Source organism: Silene latifolia, chromosome 11 (genome assembly GCF_048544455.1).
Source record: "Silene latifolia isolate original U9 population chromosome 11, ASM4854445v1, whole genome shotgun sequence".
In the NCBI taxonomy this organism is placed as follows: domain Eukaryota; kingdom Viridiplantae; phylum Streptophyta; class Magnoliopsida; order Caryophyllales; family Caryophyllaceae; genus Silene; species Silene latifolia.
In genome coordinates, this window is record NC_133536.1 from 134,964,441 (window position 1) to 134,979,955 (window position 15,515).

Here is a 15,515-nt window from a genome sequence, read left to right on the forward strand (position 1 = left end):
GGAATGAAAAAACGTCTAGCCTAAACGGCCAGCACCCGGACACGACTCGACGCATTTCATGCTTGGTTGAGGTTCGAGAAACATTTTGGATTGATTTTGAAAAATGAAGGATTGATTTGAAAATGAGATTTGAAATGGGCAGCATGCCGGCTATAAAAGCTCATTTTGGGCCGAAATTTCTAGTCCTATTTGGGCAGCGTTCCGCGTTTTTAAAACCATGCTATTTTGAAAGTAAGTTGTTCAAAAGTTCGGTTTTAAAAAGGACATGGGAATTTTCGAAAAAAGACTCGGGAAAACACATTGCACATTGTCATTCTCATGTTATAAGGATGTATGCTCCTAGACATCTCTAAGTCTCGGCAAGTCTTCTACAAGAAGGTCTATGCCCTCCATCCTTTTGCGGTCTTATAGAGCAAGGTGTCTTAAGGTAAAGTACCTAGAAGATCGTCCCGACCATCAAGAACCACGCGAGGCGAAGTGGAAGCGAGCAATGTGCAGCTTCCTGGCATAGTGGGACGTCGCCCCCACGCATCACGAAGAAACGCATTTGGGGACGGCCCGGTAAGTCCTTAAGGGTTTATGCATGAATCGTTGCACTATGAGTAATGTTTTACTTTCCAACACTTTCTTTTCAAGTTTCACCTCGGAGGAAAAGACCCTAGAAACACAATGTAACTAGTCCTCTTATCCCAGTGAGTCGCCAAAGCGTGGACAAGCCCCTCGGGAACTGCGTCCGCGGGATCCACACTAGGCATAATCGACTCGAGGTTCTTTCGAATCGAATTAAGACATATTAGAGTCGCCACCAAGTTTTCTGGGAACTTGGAACCGTTCAAGTCAACTTTACACCTTTCATCGAAAAGCATAAAGCCAATCGACTACGAGTGATTAAAGATAAAGACTTGTACCCTATATCACTCGATTTGAATGACTCTCGTAATCCAATGGTATTTAGACGGATCCACAAACCATAGATCTTGAGTAAGGGGTGAGGGTACGTGTTGGGAAGCCCATAAGGACACCCAACCCCGCCCGTCGATAACGGCCTCTACTAAGTCAAGTGTCGGATTTCAAACAAGGTCATAGCTACTACGATGTATGATATGCAAACGTTGTTTTAACCCTATCATGTGACAACAATTTCTATGTCGTTTTAGATGCAACTAAACTAACTTTGTCAAAGTTGTAATTTAGTATGTGGGTTGATTGATCTAACAACATACAAAGCAAATAAGGCTTAAGAGGAATGGGGGAGCCGTTGGGATCTACCTATTACAAACCAGGCATTTCATGCCGACACAACAACAAATTAAAGATACAACTCGATCTAAATACAAATGCTACATACAACGCAATACATGACAACACACACGGCCGTTTGGCCTAGAAAACCGTGCACATGAGGGGTGGCCCACGGCTCACATGACCCACGGCCTTGGGTCACTCCTCGTAATGCGTGCTCGCGCTTAATCTCATCGAATTAGACATAGGGCTACGCACCAAAGCATGCATTAGCATAAACCGGGCCATGTTGCTTTAGACAACATGCGGTTTACTACGCTCCTACAAGCATTGGGGAACAACCGTCTAACCAAACAAGACCAAGGTTTTGAAGAGGTTTTGACTCAAAAGAAGTAAAACAAACTCGAAAATTACAACTCGATAAACAAACGATAAATTACAAGCTAACAAACGACAAAGAACAAAAGGTAAAAAAACGAGCGAGACAAAGAAAGACGTGGCTAACCCCACGGCCTAAAGCCACGGCCCAAACCAACGGCCAAGATGAGGTCAACCTAGTTCCTAAGTTAAGTTCATTGGTTAGATCGAATGTTTGCGAAAAGGGATAGGAAACAAGTTAGAAAACGAGTTAGAAACAAAGTTGATTGATTGTCGCGCAAAGTATGTTATTCTACACGGACTAAAGGTCTAATTAGGTCAGATATCATAAGATTAACGCTTACTCGTCGAGTGTTAATAGGAAGGTGCTAATCACGCACTCCTATGCTAGCGAGAAATCAAGTGATAAGAAAGATGCGTTCGATTATTTACAGAATTGTTAGTTGATTTTTAAAGCTACGTCGATGCACCCTAATGTGTCTAATTAGGTTATTAAATTAATTTAATGTCATCTAAATACGTCATAGGTTAACAATCAGAGGTTAAACTAACATACAACGGGTCCTAGGGTATGTCGATTTGGCCGAAACAATAAGGGGGTCGAAAGCGAAGAGCGAAGTTAGAAACTTGTTTTATTTATGCCCTACCTTGAACACGAGGATATGTAAATGAGACGGGGGTGTACGACCGACAGAAGTAGCGGTTTCTTTTCCCATCTCAAGTCAACGCGGGTGTTCATGGTGGTACTTTAACTCATACTCGGACTAACTAGTTTCATAATTAATTTAAAACAATCGATAAACAAACGAAAAAACAAACAAAAAAAGACAATAAAAAACGAGCATAAAACAAACGAAATAAAAGGGAGAAGAGGAGGATTTGATGCACCCTCAACCTACATGTATCGTTGACACCATCTTGGGTCGTAATCGATGGTAGATTTTATCTCGAGAGGCCGTCGTCGACGAAGAATAAAGCAAACACGCGTTTTGGAAACTTTTACGGACAGCGATTTTCAAACGATGATATCTCCCTCGTTTCACGACGAAAATTCGATTTAAAAGATGTTTTGGAAACTAGAAAGAGAGGAGAACAGGGATCTTAAAGCAACCCCTGCTCGTTTTGGGTTATTGGGCACGAAAAACGAGCACAAACAGAACTGGACAGACAAGAATAAACCGCGAAAACAGAGTGTTATTTCACTCTGTTTTTCGAGGGATTTCGTGTACTCTCAAGGGCAATTTGGCTAGTAAATCTTTGTCTAATGTGTATATGGATGTTATGTGGTTAATTAGGAATAAGAAACTCGAGTTTTTATGAAGGTTTGATGGAGGAACGAAAGGGTTTTCGAAGAGGACACACAAACAGTTCAGTTTGTGTGTCGGTTTTGTTTAGGGTTTTTGAAGGATGTTTAGGGTTTGTTTCTGAGGTTTAAAGCTTGTGGGTGATGGTTGGATGTATGTAGAACTTAGAGGAATGAATGTATGGTGAAGGGGTGGTATTTATAAGGAGTTAAAATAGGTTAAAAGAGAGGGAGGGGCAATCGGGCTTCATCCCGTATGGCTGCTATCCAGCCGTTTTTGTGAGAGTTTGAGGGGGGTTTTCTTGGTGATTAAGCTAGGATAATATGGGTAGGATACTAGGGTATGGGTTAGGGTTAATGGGTACGGGTCTTGGTAGTGTTTGGAGCGGGTTTGGGCTCGGGAATGAGCTGCCAAAAAACAAATTTGCTCGGTTTATGCGTGGGCTGGTTGGGGTTGCTTGGGGATGGAATTTGGGCCGTGGTATGGGGGGTTCGAACAAGGGTGGATGGGTATTGGTCTAGGTTGGTTAATGTACTCGAGATTCGTGCCAATTCGCAAAGAAAACGGGCTCAAAAACCGAGCTAAAATCGAGCTCAAAAACAAGTGTTCAAAACGAGTTTTCTTCGCTTTTAAAATCGATTTTTCAAATCAATTAACAAATTAAAATAAATGACTTTTCAAATCAAATATACTCATAAAATGATTTTTCAAATCAATTATTTATTTTATTTTCAATAAAATAAACTTGGGAAAATAAATTCAAAATAAAATAAAATAAATTGAATTTACCTAAAAAACCATAATTTAAATATCATTTAAATTAACAGAATGAATTCACTTAAAAAACATTAATTTAAATATCATTTAAATTAACAGAATGAATTCACTTAAAAAACATTAATTTAAATATCATTTAAATTAATAAAATACTTCATCGACGACGCCCATTCTACATCGTAAAACGAACCCAAATAATGACAATGACAACTAAAGAATACATGTGTCCTATCATCATCGGGTGTTTGTCGGGTTCTCTATAAATTCCAATATCGACGGATACGGGTATCTACAATCATATCATCCACGTAAACTTGTACTTCTTTATGCATCATGTCATGTAGCAGTGTGGTCGCAGTGCGTTGATATGTAACTCCAGCATTGATTAATCCGAATGGCATAACAATATAGCTATAGGTGCCCCATTGAGTAACAAAGGCAGTCTTATGCATGTCTTCTATGGCCATCTTGATCTGATTATATCCTGCATATCTGTCCATGAAGGACAACAACGTATGATCTGCTGTGTTGTCTACCAATATGTCGATGTGTGGTAGGGGAAAGTTGTCCTTGGGACTTGCTTTGTTTAAGTCCCTGAAATCAACACAAACTCGTATTCGCCCATCTTTTTTGGGTACGGGTACTATGTTGGCCACCCAGTCTGAATACTCGGAAACTTTGATGAACCCGACTTTGAATTGTTTATCGACTTCTTCTTTGATTTTAAGAGCCCATTCTGTCTTCATCCGACGAAGTTTTTGCTTACAGTTTTGAAACCTGGTTTTATTGGGATTCTATGTTCTGCAATATCTCTGTCGATCCCTGGCATGTCTTTGTAGGACCAAGCGAAAACGTCTTTGAACTCGTGTAGGAGGTCTATGAAATTGGCCCTTTCGGTTGGGCTTAAGGTTATCTCTATCCTAAGTTCTTGGGGTTCTAATTCGGTTCCTACGTTGATGGGTTCAGTGTTCTCTATAACTGGTGCCCCTTCCCCCTCTTGTAATATTTCTTTAGCTATGTAAGAAGGTAGTTCGATTGAGTCTGGGTCTAGATCATCCTCATTATCATCGTAAATAGAATTGCATTCAGAATAACACAAAGAGTAAGCAGAATCTGATTTATTCATATTAAATTTTGAAAAGAGTTGAAACAAAGAAGCCATATGTTCAGTAGTCGGTGGCGGTAAAGGGACAGCTGTTGGGACATTCCCCAAACTACTGTTACTACTTGATGCTATGCTAGGAGAAACAAGGGGATTGGGAGTGACGATAGGAGGAGACTCTCTAGGGACTTCTCTAGACTCTGACTCTGACTCCGACTCTGACTCGAATTCGTTATCTTCGGGTTCTCCTTTGAGCATCTCTCCTTCTCCAGTGGTGAGTTTGAAGAGTCTTGCTTAATTGTTTGTCTATTTGACCGACTTTCTCCATCCTTTTTGCTGATTTGAATTAGTTTCGGTGATTAACGCGGCAGGGTGATTGTCTCGAAGCATCGTGGCGATGATTTCATCTGTAAGACTTTCGGCACTTTTGATCAAGGGAAGATCATGGAGGTAGACATCTTCATCGATGTCTGCCCATTTTCCATTGACTTCCCCCTTGATCGGAGAGATAAGGTGTGAACAATCTAAGGTAGATTCTTCATTTGTAATCATTAGAACTCCAAGAGGATTCTGAGTATTGTTAGGCTTACCTGCAAGAGGTATGGGTAGGCGACCATCTTCGATCATATCTTGAAGGACATGTTTTAGCTTGTAACACTTCTCTGTATCGTGTCCCTTACCTCTATGATATTCGCAGTATGAATTTTCGTCCCAGAACTTGGACTTCTTTTCTGGATTAGGTGTAGGCCCTATGGGTTGGAGCTTACCCTGTTTCATCAACCTTTTCAAAGCATTAGAGTACGTGTCGCCAATATTTGTGAACTTCCTTTGGGGGTTATTCTTCTTTGATGATTCGAGAAGATTAACCTCATCAGTCTTACTAGTAGAGCCATAAGAACGACTCGTTGAACCTTGATACCCACGACCCACCGTTTTGGACAAGAGTTTAATCCTTGAAGGTCTTAATGTGTTGGTACCTCAAGTGATTTGCATAAATGGGTCTTAAGTTATCCACAAACTTTTCCACAAGGGTAGCTTCATCTGGACGCTCGACAAGTTGTGCGCTAGTCTTCCTCCACCTACTTAGGAATTCGGTGAAGCCTTCATTCTCATTTTGGGTAAGAACCTCTAGAGTGCGCATATTGACTTGGATTTCAGCATTATCCGCGTATTGCTTAGCGAACTCGATTGCGGCGTCATCCCAGGTGGCAATCTTCTTGTGCTCTAGAGAATAGAACCATTGCTTAGGAATGGTGCCGAGAGATGAAGGAAAGATCCTTAAGAACATCTCAGGGTTGATGCCTTTGATAGACATTTAGTCTTTGAAAGCACGAATGTGGTTCAAAGGGTTTTTAGGTCCCTTGAACTTCGGGATGTTACTCATGTTGAAGTTGGTTGGCAATTTGGCGCTCAGAGCCTCATACTTGCGATTGTTTTCTCTATAGATATCATCTCCTTTGAGGTACATTAGTTGCTCCTCCAAATATTGGAGTCACTTCTCAGCTTCAGTAAGACCTACTGGAGGGTTGATTTCTGGTTGTCCAACATAGGGTGGAAGGTTATCGTGCACAAATTCACTAGGAACTTCATCTTCTGCAGGCGGGAGTCTAGTTTCCACAGCAACAATTCGGCCTTCGATTGTGTTGAGGCGATCATAAACTCGGTCTTGGCTTATTTGGAGACGAGCGAGCGCAGCTAGGATTTGAGCATTACCATTTCGGGGTTGACCGCTGGCGCTTGTGGTAGTAGTTTCAGGCATCTTGGAAACTGGATAAGAGATCGACGACGAATCAAAACACGATCGAACACTCTAGCACACTTACTCAAAGAAAAGACTCGACTTGTAAAGTGGGAGTGTGCCACTTGTGTCAAGTGAGGTTTGAAAATGACAAAGTTTTGAAATGTTTGTCCTAATCAATTGTAGTGTGGTTGTAGGAGTGTTGACTCGAAGTGGGGTTTTGAAATGGGTTTTGAGGCCCGAATTTTGGCTCGATATTTGGACAGAGTTTCGACTCATTTCGCGCTAACTTGGGCCATTTTTCTAAAATATTTACATTTTGAAAAAGGTTTTTGATTTTACAAAATTCGTCATGGTTTTGTTTAGAAAATGGTGATGACATATGATACAAGCATTAAAACAGGCATTATAACGGTATGCTGAGTGCATTTAAAGGGTTTTGGCTTAAAAGGGTGGGTTGCCATACCCAGCAATCAAACCCGGGTCTGTGGAGAGGTCCGTGCCAAACAAGAGTAAGGTCGGTTCCTAGTCCATTCCCTCGAGTAGTGAAGGCCTTTAATGCAAACATGAGTAAGCATCATGGTATGGTTGACGTCAATCGCTATCCATCCTTAGGCCCAGATAAGAATTTGGACCGTCCAGACGGGACGATTGGTCGAATGGGTTGGGTTGGGCCTAGGAAGGCCGAATAAAATGATCTAAGAAGATCGAGTAATGAAAACCGACAACTGTCTCATATAAACTATTCCCTAACCTTGTTCAATTTTCACCCTTGGCAACACGTAAGTGTATTACTTCCCAGCGGAGTCGCTAAACTGTGGACAGGGGGGGGGGGGGGGGGGCACGGGGGCGCTTGGGAAAACAAGCATTTGCATTTGTGGAGTCGCCACCAATTTATTGTGGAAAATTAGAAACCGTTCGAATACTTCGCGTCATGTCAAGACACAAAGTAGTGACATAGACACTAAGAACTTGTTACCCTTAGCATTCTATGTTTAGAATGACTCTCGTGGATGCCAATGAACACGGATGTTCACAGAGATCTGGAGTAAGGGGTGGGGGTACGTATTAGGAATCTCTTTTGATCGAACACCTAATCCCGCCCGCCTCGATAGCGGGCTCTACTAATGATTAAGGAATTTATCTATACTTGATATGTTGTCGATTATATGCATCAAATGCAACAAGCAATGTTTTGATCCTAGCATGTGAGAATTAACTAAGTCGGTGAACATATAATTTAGCACTCATTAGGTCGAAGTAGGGATTTAGATTGATTACATGTGAAAGCAAATAAACGATAATAAAGATACAATAAATAAAATACGATAATTAAAATTACAATGGTTCAATGATTTACGTCGAAAATACATTTAAAACGGATGATTTGAGAAAATAAAGGGGAAAATAATTAGGGTTAGAAAATGGACAGATTAATGGTGATATTACGATTAATAGTATATTAAAACATAAACTAACAAACTAGGTCAAAGCAAGAACGGAATTTCAGAGACAGAAATCACCCCGGAACAGGCATAACAATGCTGCGTCCCTTGGAAGAGGCGCAGTGGTCACTGCGTCTGTTCCTGAGGTGAGTTCTGGCTGTGAAGCCGGAACTGCATATTGTTAATGTTCGTTGGTGATTTAATGATCGATTATTGATATTCGACTCAAGTAGAAGTGATTTAACAGATTATTTACATGTGAATTGGTCATAAAAACGATAAAGAATGGACTGAAACTAATTGTGATTAATCATAAATCATTAATGCAAATTAATACAAATTAAAACAAACTAAAACAAAATTATTAGGTTTATTCATGTTAGACTATTAAGAAAGACTGTGGTAATTAGATGAAAATATACAAAAGGCGAATTCCAGAGACTTGATATGAACAAATGAAATCTCTAAAATCCGGGTTTGATTTTAATGACGAAAACCCGCAAATATTGATTATAAGGGATTTAAGTCGGATTTAAAGATGACAAATAATTATGAACAACGTGTATTAATTATTAAGTGAATGAAACATGAAGAAAATAAGAGAAAACAGAATAAAAGAGACGAATCAACAAAGAACAAAGGAAGAAGAAGAAAGGCAGAAACTACGGCAGCCTCAAGTTTGATAAAGCGTTTCTTCTCGACTTCTGTCTTCTGTTAATCCGTGAAAAATAGGTTTGATAAAGGGTTTTATAAATCGATTTTAAGCATATTTTCGACGTAAACCTTACATTAATTTATACAATACAATAAAATACAATAATGAAATATGGGATTTACACCCTCAGACTTACATGTTTGAAGAAATGAGATTAACTAAGTTAACGATTAGTGATTCCTCGACTCGAAGTATGATGGAAGCGCCCTCGTAAGAGGATTTAAATTAAATTGATTTGATTAAAGAGTGGAGTTGGTCAAATGGTCGGTCATGCAACGATACTGGTACTCAGAAGGATCCGAGCTTACGTGGTCGATTGATCAAGCACGTAGATGTCAATAAGCTTAGAGCGCGGTCTTAGAATGCAAAGGGAGAAGAGAAGGGCGGACACTCGCGTGAGAAATATGAGGAACGAAGGTCCCTATTTATACTAATCACACGGAGAAATTATGGTATGACTGAAACTTTGGAAACAAATCTCGAAAAGATCTGAAAATATGAAGAAAAGGGCTTGGGAAGAGGCGCAACAACCACTGCGACCCTAGGAAGAGGCGCAGCAGGTGCTGCATCCTTTCCCCAGAGGTTTCCTCCTGCGGAAGAAAGATTTTCCGCGTTTCTGTTATGGAATTGTGGTAGATCTCAACTTCCTTATTGTTCAAAATAAAGTTTCGGGATATATTTTGCCAAAAGATGAAAATATTAAAATTATGGAATGGAAATATCCGGAATATTCCAGAACATTCCGACTCGGCATTTTAAACGACTTATTAGAAAATAAAGATGGTTTTTGACCCAGACTCCAAATGAACTCTAATTACTGTCAAAACGACCGTATCGGCGCGTAGACGACGACCAAGGGGTAGACACAAGTATTTGAGCTATCACTTAACGATAAACTTACGAATTGTCATAAATCGTTCCGTGTACAAAACATGCGGCCCAATCATTACCGGGTGACTTGCGGGAGGTGCAGAAATGAGGTATCTACAGAAGGAAATGGCAAAAGAGACTGAGGTGGGAGCCGAGGATCGATATCAGGCAATTGAAGAGGAAGAGGAAGCCATGAAGGCCGTGACACAGGATGAGATTGGGGTAGTTTATGATCAGACGTTTTTCTCTACACCGAAAAAGGTAATATCTGCTAGTTTATAATTATTCATCTTTGTGTACTAATTGATTAAATCTGTCGTGAAGGGCGATTTCAAAGTGGCTTGTCGTCTGTTATATTTACAGGGGAAACAAGAAGTTGTTGTTGCCAGGGGATACGTGTTCAATTACGACCGGTTACAGCAAGTTAAGGTTCATGGTATACCCCTTCGTGACAAATGCAGGAAAGTGGAAGTGTCCCAATTATATAAAGACGAGTATGGGGAAGTAAAAGTACCATTTCCTAATGTGGAGGTCACTTATTTGAAAGAAGCCCTAAGCTTTTATGTGCAATGGCCTGACAACCTCATCAATGTTGTCATCCCCAAGGTACCTATATGCAAACGTTAATTATTACTTGTTCTTTAAATATATTAGGGTACGAATATTAACATATCGTAAGTACTTTAATCTTTACATTTGCAGAAGTTAAGCAAAGCCATGATGGCAGCTAAATCAATTATTACTACGTCAACGAAAGTTGTTGCAGCCAAGCCTGCTTATGATTCTTATTATGAATCGTATGAATATAAGAAAAAAATGAAAACTGCTTCGCTGAAGGCTTTGCACAACCTGGTTGTAAAGAAGTCACCTAGAGGGAATGTAGTCATGATTAACATTGAAGAGGAAATTATGGGCGCGACTGATATAGCCGTACTGGACCCGAAGCAAGTGATGGAATTTGTCGACCTTGACAATTTAGATGCTGTTCACATTTTGATTTGGATGAAGTAAGTTTTATTAATAAAACTATTTAGTCATTTCCATTTACGAATAATGATGTTTGTTTAAATTATCAATTACAATAACAATCTTTGTTCCATGTGGCGTAATAGGTACCTCAATAATCAGTTCGCTGAGTTGAAGGTCCCAATTCACGCCTACAGATTCTTGAGTCCGGAGGCGTTCTCTGTGCACATAATTTCATACGAAGAAAAAATCAATAGTATCGCTCATCGGTTGATGTCGTCCAGAAAACTATGGCTTGCCCCCTACAATGAGAATATGTATGTATAGTACGTGATTATTTTAATGAATCACGGTTCTATAAATTTATTATTAACATGCTTAAATGCGTGTAAATGAACTAACAGTTCAATGTCCCAAATTGAATAGGAAGCATTGGGTGCTATTGGCAATCTAAGTGGAAAAAAAACAGTGTACTGGATTGACTCTCGCGAAGGCAAACCGTCTGACAGTTGTGTAAGGATCATAACTGAGTAAGTTTACAACTTTCAATAATGTCATTTATTATTGTATGAATTTGTGTTTTTGAAGCAAAAAAAAGATTATGTCCACTTGGGAAATATGAAATCAACACTGTTCCCAATTTTATCACGCCATTAGTAAGTGTATTCTTAATAAGTACTCGTATCATTTAATTAATGTTTATGCGAGAGGTTGATTATCTAATTCAGCTGATTTGTGTGTGATTTATATAATAGTCTCCTAAAGCACCAGACGACAAACAATGCGCCTTTTACTTTTGTCAGGTTATGTGGAAGGTTATCAACGGAAAACTTTCTACCATTCCGATACTGGTTAGTGTGATTTAAAAACTATTTCAGACGTAAATTGAGTTCAATTCTGTATACTTCCATGTATTATATCTATTTTGATTATGTATATTTTGAATTGTAGTTTCGACTAATACTCAACAAAGACCCAAAATATTCGCCAAAGGACATCAACCAGATGGAAAATATGTGGGCCAGTTATGTTGTTTCATTAGCGGAGTCTAAATAGTTTGCTCATGCTTTTATGTACGTGTGTGTGTGTGTATATATAGAGCCATTGTGTATTGGCGTCTTTTGTTTTTTTGAGGAAGTTGTGTTTTGGCTTTTGATCAAGTTGTTTGTACTGTTTTGAATCTGGGTTTAATTGATCACGGGGTGTAATATTTTGATGCAGGATTGAATTTTTGCGTGCACGATTCTTTGGAATGCTATATTTTTAGAAGAAATTTGAAAAATAGCATTCCAAAGAATTGGTACAATATTTGTTGAAAAAATAGCATTTCAAATTGTCGCTAGAACAAGCTAAAATCATTTTTAAAAAAAGAATAATAATTAAAAACGATAACGGTTAAAAACAACCCGTTGCAAATAATTATTTGACAACGGTTTTATTTAGACAAATAACCATTGACATCTTTTTTCTCCCATTCAAACCGCCAAAAATATACGATAACGAACGATAACCGTTGTCGAGTTCAAAACTTTTACAACGGTTTATTTAAGAAGAACCGTTGACAAAGTTTCATCAATAAAAATAGATAACAGTTAAATACCGTTGTCAATTGATAAATATAACAACGGTTTAGCACGTAATAAAACCGTTGTTAAATTTTGACATTTAATTAAATAAGATAACGAAATGAACCGTTATCATAGATAATATTTAACAACGGTTTTGGAACCACTAAACCGTTGTCAATAGTAAACTAGGACAATGGGCTTGAAACCGTTATTAATATTTAATAAGGGTTTCTTAAAAGTATACCCGTTGCCATAAACATATTTAACAACAATTTTATAACGGTTCTTGAGTTGTGATAACGGTATTATAGATCCGTTATTGATGTTATATAACGGTCGCGTGTTTGTATACAACCGTGGTATATATTTAACAGCAGTCGTTGCAATAACGGTTCCGTGTTTCTATTTAATAACGGTAATTACATTATCTGACCGTTATTGAAGGTCTTATTTGGCGTAGCGACTCCTAAGAATATTACTGTTGTGAGGGGATTCCATTGCACCGCTTCATTTTACAGAAGATTTATCAAGAATTTCAGCTCAATTGTAGCTCTAATCATTGAATGCATGAAAAAAGGGGACTTCAAATGGACCGAGTCTGCTCAGCATTAATTTGATAATTAAGAAATTATTATGTGAGGCACCAATTCTGAAATTACCCGATATTAATTGTCTATTTGAAGTAGAGTGTGATGCCGATGGAGTGGGCATATGAGCTATTTTGATTCAAAACCAAAAACCCGTGGCCTATTTCAGTGAGAAATTAAATGAAGCCAAACTGACTTATTCTACTTACGATAAGGAGTTCTATACTCTTGTTAGAGACCTTATGCATGGAATCATTATTTGAAACCTAAACCCTTTTTGCTACACTCAGATCACGAGGCTTTGATGTATATCAGTGTCCAACACAAGTTAAGTCACAGATTCACAGGCATGCTAAATGGGTTACGTTCTTATAGTCTTTTAATTACATTCTCAAGCAAGTACAAGGAGTGTAACCAAAATGTGATGGTTGATGCTCTATCAAGGAGGCATTCCTTACTGACAGTCATGGAGCAAAAAGTTTTAGGGTCTGAATTTATGAAAGAGTTGTACAAAGATGATTCATATTTCTATGAGGACTGGCTGGCTCAGATGGAAGATAACAGGGTTCAGGGAACTAAGTATGTCTTACAGCAAGGGTTCCTATTCTATGGCAACAAGTTGTGTCTATGTGCCTAGGGGCTCTTACAGGAACCTGCTAATCAAAGAGGTTCATTCAAGCGACATAGGAGGGCATTTTGAAGTACAGAAAACACTTGACATCTTGCAGGATCAATTTTGCTGGCCTAAGATGATGGGAGATGTAGTCCAAATTGTCCTAAGGAGGTGTGCAATCTGCCAATAATCCAAGAGTTCCTTCCAAGCAGGCTCGTATACACCACTACTAGTGCCAAACAAATCATGGGAAGATGTGAGCATGGATTTCATTGTGGCCTTACCTGGGACTCAAAGGGGAAAAGATTTCATAATGATTGTGGTTAACATATTTAGTAAGATAACTCATTTTATAGCCTGTAAGGGAACTGAGGATGCAGCTAGTGTGGCTGAACTTTATATTAAGGAGATTATGAGATTGCATGGAGTTCCTAAGACTATTGTTTCTGACAAGGACACTAAGTTCATGAGCTATTTCTTGAAAACTTTGTGCAGGCTGCTAAATACAAGTCCATTGTTTATCACATCTCACCGTCCTCAAACAGATGGCCAAACAGAAGTCACTAAAAAGACTTTGGGAAGGATTGTGAGGTGCATTGTTAGCAAGTCTTTGAAAGATTGGGATTTAAATTGCTACAAGCTAAGTTTGCCTTCAATAGAGCACCTTCATCTAGCACTAGACAGAGTCCATTTGAGAATATCAATGGAGATAAACCTCTAATGCCCTTGGACCTCTCAAGTGTACCAAGAGAAGACATGGGTTTTGATGCTAAAACAAGGGCTGAACAGATGTTGAAATTACATGAGATAGTCAAGAAACACATTGAGAAATCCAATGAAACTTATAAGAAACATGCAAAGGTTCCATAGAAGAAAAAAGAATTCCACCCAAGGGATCTAGTTTGGATACACCTAAAGAAGGAGAGGTTCCCACCAAAAAGAAAGAGCAAGTTAATGCCAAGAGATGAGGGTCAATCTGAAGTGACTGAAAGGATTGTTCTAAATGCTTACAAGGTTGATCTGCCTAGTGACTATGGGGTTCATATGACATTCAATATAGGGGATCTTAGCCCTTACTATGAATAGTCTAAGGAAGAAGAGAGTCCAGGTTTGAGGACGAACCCTTTTCAACCAGGGGAGGTAGCAGCAGGAGCTGAGGAACATGCCACCATGGGATTACTAGCACAACAAGGCAACACTGAAATAGGCTTCAGCTCAAGCCAACAACAGGTCAATGACAAGGAAGAAAATTGCTTAAGGAAAGGTTCAAATCACCAGCTGCCACCTTAGCCTGCTGAAACTACGGTCAATTAGCAACAAAAAAAGTCAAGGACACTCAAGGCAAAATCTCAACAAAACAGGCAAAAATCCGATGTACAAGACATATGAAGGAAAAGCAAAGGAAAAAGCAGAATTTTCTCTCTTTAGTCAGACAAGCTGAAGACTATTTTAAAGGCTATTTTGATGGGTTCTTTCCTGAACAACACTAAAACATGAATTCAAAGGTGTATTTTTTTTTAAAAAAAAATATCATTTCAGTTCTCAAAGAAAAAAATTACAAATTTTGTAAAGACTAACCATTAAGATACTTGTCACACTAAAATAGACTAATTACAAAGCCTATCTTTCATTAGAATATAATCTGGATTGAGCTTCCACATAAGCTAACGAAGTACAACCTGAAACTGAATCTTTCTAATTAGCATAGAAATGGGCTGCTGCCTGGCCTGAAAAATTCTATAATTACGTTCAGACCAAATGTAATAAACCACAGTAGCAAGAGTGACTCTAAACCACACATTCTTCCAGCCTTTTGCACCTCCTAAATTAGAGCAACTGTCTAGCTCTCCAATTGGTTGCTGACCCACCTAAGGCACAGTACAAAAAAAAGGAATCATTGCGACAGACACACTGCGATGGATACGCCGTAGCAAACAAAACCCTGCGACGGAAGTTGCGATGGCTCCCTCAAACCGCGACGGCTTTGCGACAGAATTTCAGTAGCAGCCAAATCTCCATGACCGCGCATTTTTTTGACATGGCGGGAAGGTCTACGACAGAAATTCCATCGCGAGAAAAAAATATTAATTTTATTTGCAACGGAAATTTCGTCGCAACATAAAATATTAATTTTATTTCCAACGGAATTTCCGTCGCAGTTTTTTAAATACACGGGCTTTACACGTCACAGAATAAAATATTAGTTAATG

The 15,515-nt window shown here is 39.0% G+C and overlaps 1 protein-coding gene across 1 annotated transcript; it reads left to right on the forward strand.

The window, feature by feature from the left end:
• The first annotated feature begins 13,041 nt into the window (after window positions 1–13,041).
• LOC141614039 (uncharacterized) lies at window positions 13,042–13,495 on the forward strand. Its single transcript, XM_074432793.1, has 2 exons — window positions 13,042–13,271; window positions 13,330–13,495. Exons 1-2 carry the CDS (start codon window positions 13,042–13,044, stop codon window positions 13,493–13,495), a joined length of 396 nt encoding a protein of 131 aa, XP_074288894.1.
• The last annotated feature ends 2,020 nt before the right edge of the window (window positions 13,496–15,515 follow it).

Excerpts from the sequence above, each read along its gene's own strand:
- LOC141614039 (XM_074432793.1), top strand. The coding sequence starts at position 13,042 with ATGCTAAATGGGTTACGTTCTTATAGTCTTTTAATTACATTCTCAAGC. Across the intron at positions 13,272-13,329 it reads AACAGGGTTCAGGGAACTAA|GGGCTCTTACAGGAACCTGC; the intron begins GTATGTCTTACA and ends CTATGTGCCTAG.